This window comes from Manis javanica, chromosome 3 (genome assembly GCF_040802235.1).
Source record: "Manis javanica isolate MJ-LG chromosome 3, MJ_LKY, whole genome shotgun sequence".
Classification (NCBI taxonomy): domain Eukaryota; kingdom Metazoa; phylum Chordata; class Mammalia; order Pholidota; family Manidae; genus Manis; species Manis javanica.
The window spans coordinates 143,772,878-143,796,358 of NC_133158.1; the positions used below are offsets into that span (position 1 = coordinate 143,772,878).

The following is a 23,481-nucleotide window of genomic DNA, read 5'->3' on the forward strand; positions in this document are numbered from 1 at the left end:
GGTGCCTACACACACACACACACACACACACACACACATGAAAGATGTATAAGGATAAAATATAAAGATGTAGTTATCTATATGGGGGAGGAGAGAATGTTGAAGAGGAAAGGGATAAAAGTTAGACTTTGGCTATGCCTTGTTTTACATATTTTTTTGGTAAATTTAACCTTGGAACCATGGAAATACTTTGCATGATTCTAAAACAAAATTGAATTTTTAGAAAGCACTTCCTTAAACTCAAAAGTAAATGGAACAAATGAACCTGTGTATTCAGTTGTTTGTATACCTACTCAGAGAAGAGCTATTTAAAGATGACTTTGAATGATTTGATTATCTGCCCCTTGTGCTCACAGTAGAGACTTAATAGAAAATTACCCTGCTATTTTGGAAAATAGTTTGGCAATTCCTCAAGATGTTAAACATCAAGTTACCAGCAATTCCGTTCCTAGATATGTACCCAAGAGAAATTAAAACATGTCCTCACAAAAACTTATGCACAAATGTTTATAACATTATTCATAAATTTAGCCAAAAAGCTGAAAAACCCAAATGCCTATCAAATGGTGAATGGAGAAACCGTGTTTATATCCGTACAGTACAATATTATTTGGCAATAAAAGGAATGAAGCCAGATATGTACTACAACATGGATGAACCTTGAAAACATTATGCTAAGTGAAAAAGCCAATCACAAACGGCCACATAATGTACTATTCCATTTATATGAAATGGCTGAAATAGAACATGAAAGTAGATTAATGGTTGCCAGGAGCTGGGGGAGGGAGAATAGGAGTGACTGCTAATGGGTGTGGGTTTCTTTTTGTGGTAATAAAACTGTTCTGAGATTAGTGGTGATCGTTGCACAACTCTGTACTAAAAACCCCTAAATTTTATTCTTAAAACAGGTGAATTTTATAGTATGTGAAATATATGTCAATAAACTTGTCATTTAAAAAAATGGGCCTAAGAGTCAAAGAAGGAAAAAAATTTAAACTTTTTTGTAACTGTGATATAGGTATTATTCTGAGTATTTATATTGGTTCTCATAAGAACTGGGATATTTGGCTAGATGAAAAGAGATACTGAGGTAAGATTGGTGAGGGTAAATAAAAATTCTATCATTCCTGGATTTGAATTGGAAATGTCAGTTTGAGTTCATGAAAAATTCCCTTGTTCTGTCCATTAAAAAGGCCTAGAAAAGCAATGATTAACTCTGGAACATTGAGCTCCTCCAGCATTTATGGGCTTTCTGTCAGTAGCATTTTCCACGTTTCCATAAAATGAGCCAGGACTCACTGAAGGAAAGGCAGATGCCAGATGTGGGTCAGGAAATATAAAATATGAATATGGAACATTTTGTCATGCTGAAAAACAAGAGAAGTGATCAAAGACTACCAGATTCTGTCAAAAACACTGAAAACTAAAAAATGATACTTGATAATATCTAGGAATTACTGCTAAATGTTTTTAGGGTTAATAGTGGTATTGAGGTCAGGTTTAAAAAATCTTTGTGTTTTTAGTGATTGTGGGGACAAGCACTACCTGCTTGTAAATCTTTTGTCCCTGAATAACCATGTGTCCACCTGGCCCCCCTTCTTTCAGTGGTATGTTAAGTATATGGTATGTTGATCGCCTGGGGCAGGCAAAATCCAGGCCCACTTTATCGATGGAAACATCTTACTGGGAGCAGACCCCTGGCACCAAGGTTTTGTTCCTTGGGGCACTGTTCACACAAGAGATCCCTTCTAGCAAAGCACATAGTCTTTGTCTCCTTGCGCCTGACATATATGTAGCCTTTGTCTCCTTACTTCATATAAACAGTTCCCTCCCTACCCACGACAGAGGTGTGCAGCCTTGCCCAACCAGCCACTCCTGGACTCCCTGTACATAAGTCCCAATAAACTCTCCCATCTCATATGCCATTGCCATGTCTTTTCCTCAGTCTTTCAAGCACTTTCTCATCAAGCATGCAATCGAACTTGTGGTCACACATTGATATATACTGAAATGCTTAGTGATGAAATGATATGATGTTAGGGATTTGCTCAAAATAATCTGGGCCATGGGGAAGTGGGTGGTTGTACAGATAAGATGAGAATTTAGCCATTGGTTCATCCTTGTTGTAATCTGGGTAGTGAGGGTTCATTATGCCAGTCATTCTCAAAGTATTGAGCACCACCTGGAACTTGCAGATCTTGGGCCCTCCCCTAGATCTACTGAATCAGAGACTGGGGCGGAGGCCAGCAATCTATTTTAACAATTTCTTTAGGTGATTCTAGTGCACACTGAACTTTGAGAACCACTGCTGAATGTTGTTATTTATGTTTGAAATTCTAATAATAAAAAGCGAAGAAGAAATTAGGTTGATTAATGTAAGAAACAATTTATACATAACTTTGAGGAGCTGGATTAGAGGCTAAAACAAAGGTTTGTAATTTTCTCAAGAGTTAGCAGATGAATTGGCAAAGTATTAACAGTGAGCCAGCTGCTAATAATAGTCCTAAACCAAATCACAGATTTTACTTTTCTCTGAGAACAGTGCCTCTAGATTAAGATCACCTAGATAACTTTAAACATACCCAGACCCCACCCCACAAAATTCTGGATTTATTGGTTGGGTTGCAGGGTGTCTTGCCAATGGGTTTCAGCCTTGGGCAAGTTTACTCTTGACTTGGTGAGACCAAAAAATGACAATGGAATGTTCTTGGGGTGAAAGGGTTTATACCCAGCTTTATTCCCATGGTGGCAGGTCAAGTGCTAGAATCCCGTGCACCTCAGAGGAAGTCTGCATGCAGCAAGCTGGTCTCTGCCTCTGGGCCTCTCTGCCCCCCCAGCCGTCTCAGTCTCTGTCCTCTGTGCTGCCACCACTTCAGCCTCTGCTGTCCTGAAGCCGTGCAGCCCAGGGCAGAGCTCTGTATATGGAGTCAATAATAACCTACTGCCCACATGTGTGTAGAGAGCTAGCTGATGAGGCTCAAGTGAGAATCCTGGCCATAGGAATTTTGATTTTCTCCACATTCTACCCCTCCAGGATTGTCGCCTCTCAATCTATGCACCCTCAATCTTCTTCAGTGGTCCTTGTGCCAGAAAGCTGGAACATTGTAACCAAATTCTACAATAACAACAGAGGTTATAACAATATACAAATAACAAAAGTTATGATACAGGTAGCAGAAATTATAATAACCCTCAGACCTGAGGATATCCATTGCCACCAAGTGGTCATCCTGGCTGTATTCAAACCAGTTCTACTCAGATGAGTTAACCAAAAGGACCATGGGTGGGCCTTACAGTACCCACCTTCTTCAGCCCCTGGAGGGCATCTCCAACCTCTTCAGCAGAAAGTGTTGCACCCAGGCCGGACTTGTGGTTCTGTCTCAGGCCTGTGCTTCATTGTCCTCAGCAGCCGGAGCTGCTGCTCTGGTTTCAATTGTTGCCACAGCTCCAGTAAGATTCTATTTGACTTTCCATCCAATTTCTCTCTGTTTGCTCCTGTCCTTATCAAACCAACCCATATCTGGGTCCTTGTGACCTTCCCAGGACCCTTTAAATGATTCCTCTTAGTAGCAGATCATATTTCCTTCTGTGCTTTCATTGCTTCAGCTTCTCCAAAGTCTGCTACCATACAGGTAACCTCACGGGCTGTCCCAAGTGAGGGGCAAGAATGGCCACTAGGGGCCCAAAGAGGGATGGGGGAGTTGTTTGAAGCACTGCATTTCTCATTCCTGCAGTAAAAGTGTCCTTATCTGGGCTGTAATTCTCTGGACTATAAATGGCATTTTTCATGCCTAACTTCTGTGACACCTGTTGGAGCTCAGCATACATCTGCCATGTAGCAAGGGAGGATGATAAATCACCCTGATTGGGCTACATAACCTGAAGAGCAGACATAATCCAATCGAGGAGGGAGGGATTTTCTGGAGTCTGGTGTACATTTTGTAGTTGCTGCCTCAGGGCTAGGTGAGTTGTCAGGGAACCCAGTTGTCCCATTTCTAGCCCAGACAGAATAATTCCATCAACACCTACATCTCAAAGACACAGGAACCAAGTTGATATTGCCTCTGAGGGCTTCTTCTGAAACCAGGAACCCAAGTCCACCAGCTCAGTCTGAGTATGGGGCGGAGCATAGAGTGCTTCACGACCTGGAGAGGGGGCTGCACCTCTCTTGGAGTTGCCCATGGACGCTGCATTTTTATTTTCTTTACTACCACCAGGAGGGCTTTTTACTAGCTTTCTTTCAAAAGAAGAGGAGCCAATGCCTCTGGAGCCAGCAGGGCCTCCATCCCCACCTGTTCCTCAAACCTTGGTTCCTCCTTCATTTCTGGGGCTCTCACACCACTACACCCTTCACTTGGCTCACAGCATCTCACAGCCTGCATTCTCGTGCTGCTGCTTCTCATGCTACCATTACATCCATTACCATTTCCACAGCACCTCGTAGTGACACCATTTCAATCCTCAACAAATTTTTTACCTCTTGTACAGCACCTCTCAGCTCTTGTGCTGCCTCTTCTTGTGCTTCCTGCAGGAGGACGTCTTTCTCCCTTATGGCCTTTCCTAACACTGTGAATAAAAACCATCCCACAGTTCTGGTGTTTCTTTAAGGAATTCCCTATTTTTTTTTTAAATTTTCCCCCTTGTTTCTTTTTTATGAAGCTAGAACTTACATACCATACATAATATTCTCCTTTGTAAGGTGCACAGTGCAGTGCTTTTCATATATAGTTGTGCAACCATCCCCATAACTCCAGAACATTACATGATCCCTAAAGAAGCCACACACCTGCTACTTGCTCCCAAATCCCCCAATCCCACCAGCCACAGGATGTCATTTCTGAATCCATGAAGGAATTCCCTATTTTGCCGAGGGCAACTTTACTGCCTCAGGTGTTGCCTCCACCTCTCCCCAGTCTTAGGGAGGGTCCCAGTCCTCTAGGAGGCCATCCACGTCAGACCACATGTCCATTGGGGGACATTTGAATGTCTCCACATCCTTAGGGGAAGCCTGCTGAAATACTCCTCCCATGAGGGCAGCCTGTACTGTTTCTTCAGTCTGCAGCAAATCTTGCCAACATCACCAGTTGTCTTGCCAGTGGGTTTCAGCCTTGGGCAAGTTCACTATTGATTCAGTAAGACCGAAGAATGACAATGGAACATTCTTGGGGTGAAAGGCTTTATACCTGTGGGGAAGTTGGAGTTCCTGTGGCCAGGTTCCTCACTGAACTTAAACTACCTGATGATGTGACTGGCCTGTTGCTAGGCTACCGCTTCCACACCTTTAGGCAATAAGCTATTATTGCACTATATAGAGAGCTTGGCCCAGTGCTCTGGGTGCAGGCAGAGATGCTAGAGCTCGACCTACTGCTGGGAGAACAAGCCGGGTAATAAACGCTTTCACCCCAAAGAACGTTTGCTGTCATTTTCTTTGGTCACATTGAATCCATAGCAAACTTGCCCAGGGCTGAAACCCATTGGCAAGATAATTGGCAAAGTTGGCAGGGTTCATTGTTGACCAAGGAAAAAGACAGGCTGCCCTTATGGGAGGGGTGCTTCAGCGGGCTGCCCCTGTGAATGGGGAGACAGTGGATTGTCCCCCAGTGAGTATGTGGTCTGAGGTGGCTTGCCTCCTAGAGGACTGGACCCCATCCCAGGACTGGAGGCAAGTAGAAGAGATACCTGAGGCAGTAGGGGTGGCCCTTGGTATAGTAAGTAGGTCTTTTGATACTGTTATATTCTTTGAAATTTATTTTAGTGATAAGTTGCTGTTGCAGATTTTATTTTTGTTGGTTTATGTGGACTGTGAAAAATCAGAGGAATACAGGTGATGATAATATTACCTAAACCTTTCTTTACCTTTTCTACTCTTAGGATCAGGCATCCATGGGTTCTCAATAAATATTTCTGTTTCATTTTAGTAAGATGTTTCTTTCTGGCTGACTTGGTTCCTTGGGTATTTTAAGATCAAAGTTTAAAGAAGGTGGTTTAAAATTATGAATCTGTAGTTTAAAAATACAATTTAAAATAAGCTCTCTTTCATTTATACCATAAAAATAGTTTAGAGTGAAAGAGAGATATGCCATAAGCCTGTCCTAGTCATTAAATATTATACTAACAAACTGAGTCTCATTTGTCTATACCAACTACTTTTAATCTTTATGTAAAATAGTAGCATGTAGTATTTAATAATTCTTGGTTGTCAAACACAAATAAATTAATTTCATTTTATTACCAAAAGCAGATTATTTTGTATCCTTGAATTCCCTAGTCTTCTATAGTATTTTAAAAAGATAACCTCAAGAATCATATATATATAATATAATATATATTATATATTCTTTTTTTGAACTTATTCATCTTGATTTGAGAAAATAAAGTTTGTAGTATTTTCTCTTGTAATACCACTGATGAAGCAAAGTTTATGGTTTGTTCATTACCTCCTCCTTGCTAACTTTATTATTGTAGAGGGCCTTTCACTTAAGCCATGAAGTTTGAAGAGGGTAGGAAGGGAGTTGATAAAAACTATCAGGCAATAGTAAGAATTATTCAACATTTTTGTTGATTTTAGTCTTGATTTGTAGTAGTGTTAGTGAATCTGTTCTATATTTTTTCCATTTTTCTCCTGATTTTTTGTGAGTGAGCTTATAGCTTATAATGAGTATATCTAAAAAAATAATGATGTAGAACAGAAATAAATACCCACCCAAGAGCCAAAAACAACTACAATAACAAAAATCAAGATTTAATTTCAGCATATTCAATGCTGAAATAATGGAAAGAGAATGTATATAAAATTAGTCAAATAAGTAATCATCCTTCTACACATATGTAATGAATACATATGTTGCTTCTGAAAAATGAAAGGACATGTATATAATACCACCTTTAAAATTTTTTGGTTTTTTTTCTTAGTCTTATTCACATACACTACAAGAATCTTTTATGTCCCAGTTGATGCATATTGATATCTGTAGATAACATGTTCAAACACATAAATTCTAGAAAAGCTTATACTTACTGCAGTATAAAAAAAAATGGAAAACATCCATTTGCCTATACTCTCATGATTCAGGATGTGTGTCTGAGAGAGTTAGGTTATGTGTTTAATTTAAATTTTTAATGGCATTATTGAAATAGTGTAATAAAATTTTTAGATGTAGTGACTATAGAGATCCTTAAGAATTAATAATAAGATGTGTGTTTCTTCTACAGAATCTGTATTTACTTGTTCTGTGTTATTACTTAAAAGTATGGATGTGAATTGAAATGGTATAGGTATTTTGCAGTTCTTAACAGACTTCATATACTTCTATCATGTTATTCTACTATGTACTTTAACAATTACACCTGTATCTTGCATTCAGTACACGGTGATTTTATTAAGGAAATTTGTCTTACTAATTTTAGAATAAAATACATTCTCTTAAAAATTAGTATGTTAACATGCTCAATTTAAAACCTCTTTAACATTTAAAAAAATAAATCAATTTTTCTCTTGTTCTTTCCTCCCCAGTGGTCATATGCTTTAGAAAAACCCAACACTGGCAGCATATTTAATATTGCATGGTCAATTGATGGCACTCAGATTGCTGGAGCCTGTGGAAATGGACATGTTGTTTTTGCACATGTAGTGGAGCAACGTTGGGAGTGGAAAAATTTTCAAGTAACATTAACTAAAAGAAGGACCATGCAGGTATGATTTTTGTTCCATGGTTGACTAAACCTGCTTCTTTTCGCATTAGCTCACTATACAGTATATGGAGTTATCCTGATTAATTGTACTTAAATAAAGTTTATAAAAAATTCAGTCATATTAGTGTAATAAAACTATACGTACTCATCATCCAGCCCCAAAAACCATCAATCTGTGAGCCAGCCTCCCCTATGCATGTCCATGTCTACTTTTCCCCTTCCCCAATTATTCTTAATTTTTTTTTTTGGCAGATAAAAGTTGGGTCATGAAAAAATGAGATTGAAAAAAAAAATAAGATTGAAAGATTCTGACAAGGGGATATGGAGAGAGAGGTGAATGGAAGAACATCTTTATTTTTATTTTTTAATTAATTAATTAATTGATTAATTTTTATATCATTAATATACACTTAAATGAACAACATTGTGGTTACTAGATTCCACCCATTATCAAGTCCCCACCACATACCCCACTACAGTCACTGTCCATCAGCATAGTAAGATACTATAGACTCACTACTTGTCTTCTCTGTATATACTACCTTCCCTGTGCCCCACCACCCCACATTATGTGTGCTAATCATAATGCCTCTTTTTCCCCTTATCCCTCCCTTCCCACCCACCTTCCCCAGTCCCTTTCCCTTTGGTAACTGTTAGTCCGTTCTTGGATTCTGTGAGTCTGCTGCTGTTTTGTTCCTTCAGTTTTTGCTTAGTTCATATACTCCACAGATGAGTGAAATCATTTGAATTTGATACTTGTCTTTCTCCGCATGGCTTATTTCACTGAGCATAATACCCTCTGGCTCCATCCATGTTGTTGCAAATGGTAGGATTTGTTGCTTCTTACGCTGAATAATATTCCATTATGTGTATGTACCACATCTTCTTGATCCATTCATCTACTGATGGACACTTAGGTTGCTTCCATTTCTTGGCTACTGTAAATAGTGCTGTGATAAACATAGGGATGCATACGTCTTTTTGAAACTGGGCTCCTGCATTCTTAGGGTAAATTCCTAAGAGTGGAATTCCTGTGTCAAATGGTATTTCTATTTTCAGTATTTTGAGGAACCTCCATACTGCTTTCCACAATGATTGAACTAGTTTACATTCCCACCAGCTGTGTAGGAGGGTTCCCCTTTCTCCACATCCTCACCAGTGTTTGTTATTGTTTGTCTTTTGGATGGTGGCCATCCTAACTGGTGTGAGGTGGTATCTCATTGTGGTTTTAATTTGCATTTCTCTGATTATTAGTGATGTAGAGCATCTTTTCATGTGCCTGTTGACCATCTGAATTTCTTCTTTGAAGAAGTGTCTGTTCAGACCCTCTGCCCATTTTTTAATTGGTTTATTTGCTTTTTGTTTGTTGAGGTGTGTGAGCTCTTTATATATTTCAGATGTCAACCCTTTATTGGATATGTCATTTATGAATATATTCTCCCATACTATAGGATGACTTTTTGTTCTACTAATGGTGTCCTTTGCTGTACAGAAGCTTTTCAGCTTGATATAATCCCAGTTGTTCACTTTTACTTTTGTTTTCCTTGCCTGGGGATATATGTTCATGAAGAAGTTGCTCATGTTTATGTCCAAGAGAGTTTTTGCCTATGTTTTCTTTTAAGAGTTTTATGGTTTCATGACTTACATTCAGGCCTTTGATCCATTTTGAGTTTACTTTTGTTTGTGGAGTTAGGCAGTAATCCAGTTTCATTCTCTTACACGTAGCTGTCCAGTTTTGCCAACACCAACTGTTGAAGAGGCTGTCATTTCCCCATTGTATATCCATGGCTCCTTTATCGTATATTAACTGACCATATATGCTTGGATTAATATCTGGACTCTCTATTCTGTTCCACTGATCGGTGAGTCTGTTCTTGTGCCAGTACCAAATTGTCTTTATTACTGTGGTTTTGTAGTAGAGCTTGAAGTTGGGGAGCGAGACCCCCCCCCCCACTTTATTCTTCCTTCTCAGGATTGCTTTGACTATTCGGGGTCTTTGGTGTTTCCATATGAATTTTTGAACTATTTGTTCCAGTTCGTTGAAGAATGTTGTTGGTAATTTGATAGGGATTGCATCAAATCTGTATATTGCTTTGGGCAGGATAGCCATTTTGATGATATTAATTCTTCCTAGCCAAGAGCATGGGATGAATTTCCATTTGCTAGTGTCTTCTTTAATTTCTCTTAAGAGTGTCTTATAGTTTTCAGGATATAGGTCTTTCACTTCCTTGGTTAGGTTTATTCCTAGGTATTTTATTTTTTTTGATGCAATTGTGAATGGAATTGTTTTCCTGATTTCTCTTTCTGCAAGTCCGTATTTAGCATATAGGAAAGCAACAGATTTCTGTGTATTAATTTTGTATCCTGCAACGTTGCTGAATTCTGATATTAGTTCTAGTAGTTTTGGAGTGGATTCTTTAGGGTTTTTTATGTACAATATCATGTCATTTGCAAACAGGGACAGTTTGACTTCTTCCTTGCTCGTCTGCATGCCTTTTATTTCTTTGTGTTGTCTGATTGCCGTGGCTAGGACCTCCAGTAATATGTTGAATAAAAGCACGGAGGTGAGTATCCTTGTTTTGTTCCCAGTTTTAGGGGTAAAGCTTTCAGCTTCTCGCTGTTAAGTAGGATGTTGCCTGTGGGTTTATCATATATGGCCTTTATTATGTTGAGGTACTTGCCCTCTGTACCCATTTTTTTTTTTGTTGAGACTTTTTATCATGAATGGATGTTGAATTTTGTCAAATGCTTTTTCAGTGTCTATGGAGATGATCATGTGTTTTTTGTCCTTCTTTTTGTTTATATGGTGGATGATATTGATGGATTTTTGAATGTTGTGCCATCCTAGCATCCATGAAATAAATCCGACTTGATTATGGTGTATGATCCTCTTGATGTATTTTTGAATTCGGTTTCCTAATATTTTGTTGAGTGTTTTTGCATCTATGTTCATCAGGAATACTGGCCTGTAGTTTTATTTTTTTGTGATGTCTTTGCCTGGTTTTGGTATTAGAGTGATGCTGGCTTCATAGAATGAGTTTGGAAGTATTCCCTTCTCTTTTATTTTTTGGAAAACCTTAAGGAGAATGGGTATTATGTCTTCTCTAAAAGTCTGATAAAATTCAGCAGTGAATCCATCTGGCCCAGGGGTTTTGTTCTTGAGTAGTTTTTTAATTACCGATTCAATATTGTTGCTGGTAATTGGTCTGTTTAGATTTTCTGTTTCTTCCTTGGTCAGTCTTGAAAGATTGTATTTTTCTGGAAATCGTCCATTTCTTCTAGGTTATCCAGTTTGTTAGCATATAGGTTTTTACAGTATTCTCTAATAATTCTTTGTATTTCTGTGGTGTCCATCATGATTTTTCCTTTCTCATTTCTGATTCTGTTTATGTGTGTAGATCCTCTTTTTTTCTAAATAAGTCTGGCTAGGGGTTTATCTATTTTGTTTATTTTCTCAAAGAACCAGCTCTTGGTTTCACTAATTTTTTCTATTTTATGCTTCTCAATTTTATTTATTTATTCTCTGATCTTTATTATGCCCCTCCTTTTACTGACTTTGGGCTTCATTTCTTCTTTTTTCAGTTTCAATAATTGTGAATTTAGACTATTCATTTGGGATTGTTCTTCCTTTTTTATGTAGACCTGGATTGCTATGTACTTTCCTCTCAGAACTGCCTTCACTGCGTTCCACAGAAGTTCAGGTGTTGTGCTTTTGTTTTCATTTGTCTCCATATATAGCTTGATCTCTGTTTTAATTTGGTCATTTATCCATTCATTATTTAGGAGCATGTTGTTAAGCCTCCATGTGTTTGTAAGCCTTTTTGTTTTCTTTGTAGAATTTATTTCTAGTTTCATACCTTTGTGACCTGAGAAGTTGGTTGGTAAAATTCAATATTTTTTAATTTGCTGAGGCTCTTTTTGTGGCCTAGTATGTGGTCTATTCTGGAAAATGTTCCATGTGCACTTGAGAAGAATGTGTATCCTGCTGCTTTTGGGTGTAGAGTTCTGTAGATGTCTGTTAGGTCCATCTGTTCTAATGTGCTGTTCAGTGCCTCTGTGTCCTTACTTATTTTCTGTCTGGTTGATCTGTTCTTTGGAGTGAGTGGTGTGTTGAAGTCTCCTAAAATGAATGCATTGCATTCTATTTCCCCTTTTAATTCTGTTAGTATTTGTTTCACATATGTAGGTGCCTCTGTGTTGGGTACATAGATATTTAATAATGGTTATATCCTCTTGTTGGACTGACCCCTTTATCATTATGTAATGTCCTTCTTTGTCTATTGTGGCTTTCTTTGTTTTGAAGTCTATTTTGTGTGATACAAGTACTGCAACAGCTGCTTTTTTCTCCCTATTGTTTGCATGAAATATCGTTTTACGTCCCTTCACTTTTAGTCTGTCTATGTCTTTGAGTGTGTGGTGAGTCTCTTGTAGGCAGCATATAGATGCTTCTTGCTTTTTTATCCATTCTTTTAACTCTGTGTCTTTTGATTGGTGCATTCAGTCCATTTGCATTTAGGGTGATTATCAATAGATACGTAGTTATTGTCATTGCAGCCTTTGGATTCGTGGTTACCAAATGTTCAAGGGTAGTTTCTTTGCTATCTAACTGTCTAACTTAACTCACTTAAGTTGCTATTATAAACACAGTCTGATGATTCTTTATTTCTCTCCCTTCTTTTTCTTCCTCCTCCACTCTTTATATGTTAGATGTTTATTCTGTACTCTGTGTTTCCCTTGACTGATTTTGTGGATAGGTGATTTTATTTTGCATTTAGTTAGTGTTTGGTTGGTCTACTTTCTTTGCTGTGGTTTTATTTTCTCTTACGACATCTATTTAGCCTTAGGAGCACTTCCATCTAGAGCTGTCCCTTTAAAATACACTGTAGAGATGGTTTGTGGGAGGTAAATTCCCTCAACTTTTGCTTGTCTGGGAATTGTTTAATCCCTCCTTCAAATTTAAATGATAATCTTTCTGGATACAGCATTCTTTGTTGGAGGTCCTTCTGTTTCATTGCATTGAATATATCATGCCATTCTCTGCTGGCCTGTAAGGGTTTCTTTTGAGAAGTCTGATGATAGCCTGATGGGTTTTCCTTTGTAGGTGATCTTTTTTCTCTCTCTTGCTGCTTTTAATACCGTGTCCCTGTCTTTGATCTTTGCCATTTTAATTATTATATGTCTTGGTGTTGTCCTCCTTGGGTCCCTTGTGTTGGGACATCTGTGGGTTTCTGTGGTCTGAGAGACTATTTCCTTCCCCAACTTGGGGAAGTTTTCAGCAATCATTTCTTCAAGACACTTTCTATCCCTTTTTCTCTCTCTTCTTCTTCTGGTAGCCCCATAATGCAAATGTTGTTCCATTTGGATTGGTCATACAGTTCTCTTAATATTCTTTCATTCCTGGAGATCCTTTTATCTCTCTCTGCCCCAGCTTCTCTGTATTCCTGTTCTCTGATTTCTATCCATTAACAGTCTCTTCCACCTAATCCATTCTGCTCTTTACTCCTTCCATTGTTTGTTTCATTTCTGTTACCTACGTCCACAATTCATCCCTTAGTTCTTGCATATTTCTCTGTAGCTTCATCAGCATGCTTATGACTTTTATTTTGAATTCTTTTTCAGAAATATTGGTGATTTCAGTATCACCAAGCCCTCTCTCTGGTGTTTGAGGGATTTTGGACTGAACAAGGTTCTTCTGCCTTTTCATGGTGATGGGAGTGGTCGCTGGCAAGTGGCGCATATGTCGTCTGGAAGAACAAAGTCCCTTCTTGCTTGCTGGTCACCTTGCCTGTCTCTGCTGCCTATGCCGGTCAACCACACACAGGCAGCAGCCTTTCAGTTAATCCCCTGGGTTGCCATGGGTGGGGTGGCCCTTGGGATGGCCTAGAGCAGTTGCAGGGGTTTTAGGTGAGCAGTGCATGTTTGCCGCCAGAGCAGAGCCACTTTGTGCCTTCTGGACTCTGTGCCAGTCTCCTCTGTCTATGTGGGTCAGCTGTGTGCAGGGGACATCCTCTGGGTCTGGGCCGGTTAGCCATGCCCAGGGAGAAGCCTCTGTGTGGTTGCTGTGGGCAGGGCTGCTCCCCAGTTGTTCTGCAGCGATGGCGAATCAGCCGGTTTGCTTGCAATGCCAGCAGGGGAATGAACAGCTGGCTGTTTATCACCTTGAGAGACTTCGGAGCTGTGTTGCCACTCATGGATTTAGGGTGCCTGAGCTTCCTTAACATTCCCAGCCTGCTGGGCTGAGTGTGCCGGGACTATTTTGTCCATCTGTTAAACCCTTGTCCCTTTAAGACTTTTAAAGTGCCCACTTTTCTTTTGTCGTAGGGGAGCTGGCTGTGGGAACCTGTTCACAGTCTTAGTCTTGGATTTTGCTTTTCCGTTCCTCTAATATCCAGTACACCATGCAATGTGTATCTGTGCTCCTAGTGCAGGTTACTAGGGCTGGTTATTTAGCAGTCCTGTGCTTCTACTCCCTCCCCTCTCTGATTCTTTTTCTCCCACCAGTGAGCTGGTGTGGGGGGAGTGCTTGGGTCTTTCCAGGTCACGGCTTTGCATCTTACCCTTTTCCGTGAGATGTTGAGTTCTTGCACATGTAGATGTAGCCTGGCTGGTGTACTGTATCTTCTGGTCTCTTTTTTAGGAATAGTGGTATTTGCTGTATTTTCAAAATATATATGGTTTTGGGAGGAGATTTCTGCCACCCTGCTCACACCGCCATCTTGAGCATCTCCCCGAATTATTTTGAAGCAAGTTCAGATCTCATATTTCATATATAAATTTTTCAGTACATACTGCTAGAAGATAAGGACTCTATTTAACATAACCGCAATAACATTACCATAAGTTATCACATATGCAGGACATGTTCAAATTTTCAGTTGTTTTCTACATATCAAAATTTTAGAAGTTTGTTGAATCAGGATCCTAAATGGTTAACATGTTGCAATTGGTTGATACCTCTTCTCCATTTCTTTTAGTTTATAAGTTCCCCTTCCATTTGTATTTTTACTCACAGCAGTTTATTTGTTATAGAAACTAAATTGTCCAGCAGAACTTTCCACAGTTTGAAATTTGATGATTGTATCATCATTGTGTTGTTTGACATACTCCTGTCTTTTCTTTATTTCTTGTTAATTAGTGGTCTGACTAGGTAATGATGTAAATACATACCTCTACTAATTAATCTGGGAACCAAAACATTTCTTGTAGTATTATATCTATGACAAAGAATGCATTATGAGTTCCAATCACCTAATTTGGGACACAGTTACTTTATTCATACAGCAGGGGCTAGCTAATATAGTACTGCTAAAATAAGTTCTAGCCTTAATTTTTAAAAGGCCCCAAGATGAGAATATATTTAGAAAAAGTTTTCCTTTCACAATAAAAAAGACTTATCCTAGCAATTAGAGGATTTTTACGCAGGATAAGAGTTTAAATGGTTTGTTTAATTCTAGTTGTCTTTATTAAAAAAAAGAATGTTTTTGTAAATAATCTTTCAAAGTTTTAGAACTAGTACCTTATTTTTATTTTTTAAAGGGGTTTTATTCTCAGTAATTATAAAACATTTGTATTATGTTTGTGTCATGTTGGGCCTATTCAGTTATTTTCTCAGAATACTTTCATTTACTCATTCGATAGATATTTATTGAGTGATTTCTACTTGTGAGGCATTGAACTATGCAATGGGAATACACTTGTGAATGAGACAGCTTTGGTCCCTAGTCTCAAGAGAACTCTTAGATTAGTATGTTGAAAATCTGGGTTGTGTTTTTTTAAATAAATTCATCTCAAATTGGTTTAAGGTAAACAGTGAAGAGAAAAGAAATTTGGTTTATGTGAAGTCAGGAAATAGACTGACTTGGGGCATTGTTGGATTCAGAGGCTTCAAAATGTCACTTTATCAGTTCTCTTTCTTGACTCCCTTTTTCTCCTCATTGGCTTCGTTATCACAAAAGCTCTCTCTATTTTGTGCACTTGGAAACCCCAGACTTACATTCTGTCAACTTTAAGTCAACAGAAAGAGTGCTTTTCCCATCTCACCGCAGTAATTCCAGCAGAAGTCTCAGCATTGGGTTTCATGTGCCAAGTGTAGGTCAAATGTATTTAGTTGGGAGTTGGGGACAGGGTGAGTAAACCCCATCTAAACCACTAGTCACTGAGAATAATGGAGGGAATTGTTCCCCAAAGGAAAACCAAGCATGTTTACCAGGAAAGATGGTGTTTGATTCTGGGCAGACAAAACCCAACATATCTACTACAGTCTATCCTTTGGCTGCTTAGCATTAATATTGTATTATTTACCTGCTGCTGCATAATAAATCATCTTAAAACATAATGGTTTAAGATAGCAACATTTCTGATTTCTCAGTTCTTGTGGGTGAGGAATCCCATGGCTCAGCTGGGCTTTCTGGCTCAGTGTCTTTCACAAGGCTGCAGTTAAGATGTTGGTCAGGGCTTTAATCACACCTGAAGGCTCAAATAAGGAAGAATTGGCTTCCTAGCTCTCTGACATGGTTGTTAGCAGGATTCTATCAAGTTCTGTTGAACCAAGATCCTTGTTAACTGTTGACTGGAGGCCACTTTCAATTCCTTGTATGTAGCTTCTCCATAGGACAGATCACAGCGGCAGCATGCTTTATCAGAACAAGTTGGTAAGAAGGGCCAGAGAGAGTATGAGCAAGCTATAAGTCAGTTTTTTCTAATCTGAAGGCATAAGTGACATCTCATCACTTTTGCCATGTTCTGTTCATGAGAAGCAAGCCACTAGGCCCAATCCACACACAAGTAGAGAGACTTACACAAGTATGTGAACACCGGGAGGCAGGGATCACTGAGGGCCACCTTACAAGCTACCTCCCATGTGTGCTTACCCTTATATACATACAATTCAGAAATGTGCTTAACTAATGCAACTATTCCATGTGCATTTGAAAACAAACCCATTTCCTCCCTAAAAGAAGATAACCTAGACTGATCTAGTTATTCCATTCAACTCTAAATCTATGGAAACTATAAGTAAATGTGAATTTTAATTATTCTCCTCCACCTCCTTTTTCCCAGTTTACAATGATGAAGGGGAAATAGGAAAGCTACATTAAAACAATTTGGGAAAGAGAAAGGAAAAAAACACAGTAATTACCAGGTCCATGGCTACAGCCCAGCTGGCCAGGAATATCCTGAGATGTCTTTGGTAGCAAGCGTTCATTGCTTGGTCTGTTTGGCAGCTCTAGTTTGCCCTTCTGGAAGAGCTCCTGCTAGGAAGGATTCCCTTTGTGGGGATTATATATTTTAGCAGCCCACTTAAATTTGTTGTGAGGTGGGATCATGGATTGCTTTAGGGAACAATCGTAACTTTTTATTCTCCTGGTTTAGAATTTTGCAGTTTCCTTTGAAACTCAGTAGGCTGTTGGTTGATTTGTGTTTCATTAACTCAGAAACCAGAGGTCATGTTGAATTTTAATTGTTATATCTAGACCTTGACCTGGCAGTTGCTATCTGGCAATAGGCTTCATTTCCCTGCCTGTCTCCCTGGACATCAGCTTTTGTATGACACAGAAACCTGGAGTAAGAAGGATTCTTAATCTGCCCCGTGCCCTCAGGCTGAACCCCAGTGGGTGATTCTTCCCACAAGGGACCATTAAAGTCCTTGTTAGGAAGAAGAGGAGAGGAGGTATTTCTCAGGTCTCAAGTTTAGCTTTTTCCCTTCCTGCCACTCTCATTTCAACATGGGGCACAGCTTGGCTTTTGTGTGTGTGTGAGTGAGCTCTCATTCCATTGATTTATCTGTTGAAATATAGTTTATATACCATATTGCATCAATTTTAGGTGAACAACTTAGTGATTCAATTATATACATTACTAAATGCTCACCATGGTGTCTGTCACCATACAAAGGTATAATATTCTGAGCTATATTCCCTATGCTATACTTCCATCCCTGTGACTAAATTATTTTGTAATTTGAAATTTGTACCTGTTTGACCTCTTCGCCTATTTCACCCATCCCCCAGTCTCTCCCATGGTAAATAACTTCTGTTGTCTGTGTTTATGAATCTATTTCTGTTTGTTTGCCAGTTTGTTTTGTTTTTCAGAAGCAAATATGATATTCACCTTTCTCTGACTTATTTCACTTAGCCTAATACCCTCTGTGTTCACCCATGTTGTTGCAAATGGCTAGATTTCTTTCTTTTTTAGGGCTGGATAATATTCCAGTGCATATATGTACCACATCTTCTTTATCCATTCACTTACTGATAGATACTTTGGTTGCTTCCATATCTTAGCTATTTTAAATAGAGCTGCAGTAAACATAGGGATACATATTTCTTTTTGAATTAATGACTTCCTTTTATTTAAGTAGATTCCCAGAAGTGGAATTGATAGATCTTATGGTATTTCTATTTTTAGTTTTTTGAGAATCCTCCATACTGCTTTCCCTAGTGGCTGCAGAAATTTGCAATTCCGCCAGCATTGTACAAGAATTCCCTTTCCTCCACATTCTTACCAACACTTGCTATTTCTTGTCTTGTTGATACTAGCCATTCTGACAGGTGTGAAGTGATACCTTGTTGTAGTTTTGATTTGCATTTTCCTGATGATTAGTGAGTTTGTCATCTTTTCATATGTCTCTTGGCCATCTGTATGTCTTCTTTGAAAATATGTCTATTCAGGTCCTCTGCCCTAACTTGGCTTTTAATAGTTGTCATAATATTTAAAGAGTATTTGATTATTAATACTTTGTCTCCCATAAAGAGAAAAGTTAGTAATAGAGTGATTTTGAGGATTAAATGAGATAATGTAAGTAAGACAGAAATAAATAAGTAAATGGAACCTACTGGCTACAGTTATATCTGTATTTGGGATTAGTTGAGTATTTTGGAAGTGTGGAAACATAATTTTTGGATTTATGTCAATCTGAAGAGTCTAAATATTACAGTCAGGTAGAAGTATTAGGTGATACAAGTATCAAAAAGTTAATCCTAGAGGTGCCATGAATTAAACAGAATAAATAAGCACACTTAAAAATTCAGCATAGGAAATTTTTGACATTTGATTTGCTATAGTTTTGAAATATAATGGCAATTATTAGAGTGTCTTTAGGATTATTGTGGCTGGGATGTTTTATTCCTATTTAGTTCTAGTGTACCAGAATCATAAAAGACAGAATTACTTTAGGCAAGATGAATTTTAAGATTTCTGTCTATAATGTGAATAATGGCAGAGACCTATTCAATTGAACTTGTAAATACTGAATTTTCCTAAACTTACGTTAACAGTCAGTTTGTTTCACTGGGTATCATGCTGCTATAAAGAAACTACCATATAACTTCCTTTAAAAACTTTTATTTCATTCCATTAGCTTGAAAATGTTTCTAGGAGAGGATGGCATTTGGGACCTTTTAAAAAGTCTCTGGGAGCTCAGACTTCTGGTGAAGATAGTGTCATAAGTTCACACTTGGAAGGAAGAGACGTACCTTTGGCTCCAAAGAGATCAATAATATATGAAATATATATTGTTTTAAAAAGGCTTTTCTGGACTCAAAACAAGATAATCATCTCTGTGGACCAGAAATGGAACAGAAATGCAGAGTGTGGATGAAGTCTCTGACCTGCTTGACTCCTGGTCCAGAAGCAGGGAGGCAAAGGCATGAGGAGAGTGGCTCCTGCTGACTGATGGACTAGAAATCCTTGCAGTGAGAAAGTGGCCTGATCAGATCTCTGTTTGAAATCAGAGCACTGGGAGTCTGTGGGATAGCTCTCTTCTCCCCTTCTTGGAAGAAGACCTAAAAAATCCTAGGATTTAAAGAGAGACCACCTCCAGTCATGGCCTGCTCAGTTCAAGGGGGCCCAGTCACCTAAGTGTTGTGTCACCTAGAGTTGTGTAGTACACAACCTGCAGCTTATGTCTGTGGCCTTGTGACAAAGGCCAGCCTTTTCACTGAAAACACTTTTCACTTTTTGTTCTAAATAAACATTGATTCCTGCCTATGTAAACCTGGTTGAGGCCAGTGTCGATCCTCTAGCCTTCTCAAGTAGAGTTGTTTTTCTTCTTTATGTCTAGTATTGCTGGGTCTGGAGGTTGGGTAGGTCTCTCTTCCTTACCCCTCACTGAGGATTCCAGACCACAATAATTTCTTCTTCCTAAGGAACTTCAGCTCCTTTGAAGTGCTTGCTATCCAACTATCCCTCTTTTTGCAGGCATTTCTCCCACTCATTGAAGAGTGAAGCAAATGCATCAGTGTCCTTTTCTTTACTACTGGTCCTGGTGTAACTCTGTTTTATTAAGACTTTAAAATATCTAAAAGATAAGAACTACTTTTATTTTAACATAACCAAAGAAATATTTCACATTCCTCCAGTTGTCTCCTAAATGTCTTTCTACAGTTACAGGTCCATTTCTCTGATTATTTTTTAAGTATATATTTTTATAGTTGGTTTGTATCAGTAAACAAAGCTCCACACTGCATTTAGTTAACCTATCCCTTCAGTCTTTTAAAATCTGAAACAGTTCTTCCTCCTTATTTATTTGTTTGTTTGGTTGATTAAAAAGCCAGGTCATTTGTTCTATTGAATTTCCCTCATTTTCCTGTTTGCATCTCTGGGGTAGATTATATTTAACATGTTCATCTAGCCCCTGTATTTCCTGTAGACTGAACTAGACTCAGAAGTATTAAGAATACCTTGTAGGTGATGCAGTGCACTTCCTATTGCATCACACGAGAGACATAGATCTGCTTGTCTCTCTTTTGGTGATATTAAGATTGTATGTTAAGGTGTTGTAAGTCTGATTCATCTGTCATATAGTTTCCCATTAGGTTTTACCTTAATATTTTTAGCAGCCATTGTTGATACTGCTCTACAACCAAGTTTCATAAGAGTTTGCAAAATGGTTATCTTGTAATTCTATCTTTCCCTCTGCATTTACTAGCTAAGATTCTTCTACAGAAAACTTGCTTCTATTTGGTTACCTGATGTGAAACAAATTCTGAATTATTTTTCTTTACAAGTCTTCATATAATGAGTTGACTTCCTAGTATGCCCAGTGAACTTGTTGTTGTTATTGTTTATGCGGTCATTATAAACTTGCAGATTTTAGCATTTTTGATGTATTTCAATCTGTTGCAGTCACTATTCTCTTTAATGCTCAGATCGTTCCATCTTTGGCTTCCTATGGTCATTTGAGATGATTTCAATAGTTTGCTTGCATTCCTGAGAAGATGCTTGAGGCTCCTCTTACTCATCTCCTGTTCCAGGCTTGGAATCAGCCATTTTTCCAAGAATGCAGTATTCCTATTGGAGAGCAATGTAATTTAGAGACCATGATCCAGGCCAGGTGCTAGGTGTGCTCATTGCTACTGGTTTGATTATTACTTATAGATAAAATGTATTGTTTTTTTTGATGGATGATACACAATCTTACATTGGTTTCAAGTATACCACACAGTGGCTCAACAGTTACCTGCATTATTAAATCCTCCCTCAACTAGTGCAGTTACTATTTGTCAACATAGACAGAATCAAAATATATTTGTTTTTGATAGATAAAAATATATGAGTGTATGGTGAGGTTTCAAATTTAAATGTAAGATTACCAAGTTTTGCTCTTGATTTTTTTATTTGTGGCCCTTTTCTTTTAAAAGAGAATTTTTGTTCCTAAAGACATTAATGGTGATATATATATATATGTGTGTATATATATATGCGTGTGTGTATATATATATATGTATACATATGTATATACATGCATGTATATACATATATATGTGTATATATATGTATATATATATGTATATATATATATTCTAAAATACTATTTAAAATAGTATCAGTATTAGTCTAATACTATGTTACTGAATATTGTCTAATATTTCTTGTTTTTTAAAAATGTAAATAAATCTATGTATCATCATATCCTTCCCTTTATTGGATAAAAGATATCATACTATACACACTGTTTTGCAGCTTGCATTTTTTACTTTAGAATCCTGGAGGTCACTCCACAGATCTCCCCCATTCCTTTTTATAGCTATATAGTATTAGATAGATGGATGGATAGATAGATAGATAGATAGATAGATGGATGGATAGATAGATAGATAGATAGATAGATAGATAGATAGATAGATAGATAGATAGATAGGTAGGTAGGTAGGTATGAATATACCATAGTTTATTCAACCTATCCTCTATTGATACATATTTGGGCTGTTCTCAGTCTTGCTCTTAACAATAGTGCTATATGTAATAATAGCTTTGTGTGTATGTTATTGCATACTTTTGCTTGTTTATCTTTGGGAATAAATTCTAGAATGAATGTACATAAATTACATTTATGTAATTTTGCTATCTCATGTCATGATGATAATCATTTGGTGTGGATGGGAGGTAGGGAGCAAATAATAAAAATATAGTATGCCTAATAGGTATATAAGTACTGTAAAGAAGTACTTATAAGAAGTTTGACTTTATCTTCCTATTTTTATTTCCATACCCATTCATTTTTTTATAATTAAAGTATCACTGATATGCAATATGAAGGTTTCACATGAACATCATTGTAGTTTGAACAATCACCCACATTATCAAGACCTCATTCCCCCATTGCAGTCACTGTCTATCAGCATAGTAAGATGCTATAGAGTCATTACTTGTCTTTTCTGTGCTGTACTGCCTTCCCCATGACCTACCTATATTGTGATTACTAATTATAGTGCCCTTAATCCCCTTTTCCCTCCCTCCCCACCTACCCTCCCCAGTCCCTTCCCTTTGGTGACCACTAGTCTCTTCTTGGAGTTGGTGAGTCTGCTGCTGTTTTATTCCTTCAGTTTGGCTTTCTTGTTATACTCCACAAATGAGTAAAATCATGTGGTACTTTTCTTTCCTGCTTGGCGTATTTCACTGAGCATGATACCCTCTAATTCCATCCATGTTGTTGCAAAGAGTAGGATTTGTTTTCTTTTCATGGCTGAATAGTATTCCGTTGCATATATATACCACATCTTCTTTATCCATTCATCTACTAATGAACACTTAGGTTGCTTACATATCTTGGCTATTGTAAATAGTGCTGCAATAAACATAGGGGTGCATATATATATGTCTTTTTGAATCAGGGATCTTATTTTCTTCAGATAAATTTCTAGGAGTGGAATTACTGGGTCGAATGGTATTTCTATTTTAAATTTTTTGAGGAACCCCTCCATATTACTTTCCACAACATACCCATTCATTCTTAATACTAGCCATCACAGTATACTTAGAAAACAACATTTTAGGGGAATTTTAAGAAATACTAACTTCTCAGTACAATTAATCTTTTATTTTTTACCTGTTACTATAATGTCTAATTCATTCTGGTATTGACTAGAGATTAGATAAATGTTAACTTGCCAAATATTTTTCTTAATTTATTGCAAATTGTTCATAAACTTCAAAATTTTTGGCTGAAGTGATTCTGTAATATCTTCCTCTGTTGACAGATAGTAACTGCACTAGTTGGGGTGAGGATTTAAGAATGTGGGTAACTGTTGAACTACTCTGTTGTATACTTGAAACCAATATAAGATTGTATATCAACTATACTTCAATAAAACATTTTTTTTGGCTTATACTGCCAAATGTTAAAATCCTTGCAAACTTTATTCTAAGCTTTTATAACAGTTTTGATTATCATAAGCATATCTCCACTTATTAGTTGGGACTTAGCTTTCTTACACATTAGCTCTATATTCTTACATATGGAAATACCTTCTCTGCGCTGCTTGGCTTTTTTACTATGCAGTTGGCTTT

General features: G+C 37.7%; 1 protein-coding gene across 5 annotated transcripts in view; it reads left to right on the top strand.

Moving 5' to 3' along the window:
- IFT80 (intraflagellar transport 80) overlaps positions 1 to 23,481 on the top strand; it is a 146,439-nt gene that overhangs the window by 67,896 nt on the left and 55,062 nt on the right. For all 5 annotated transcript variants that reach the window (XM_073232147.1, XM_036997847.2, XM_073232146.1 and 2 more), the window contains one exon: positions 7,514 to 7,693. In XM_073232147.1, the coding sequence (XP_073088248.1) occupies positions 7,514 to 7,693 (180 nt within the window). The remainder of the gene's footprint in view (positions 1 to 7,513; positions 7,694 to 23,481) is intronic.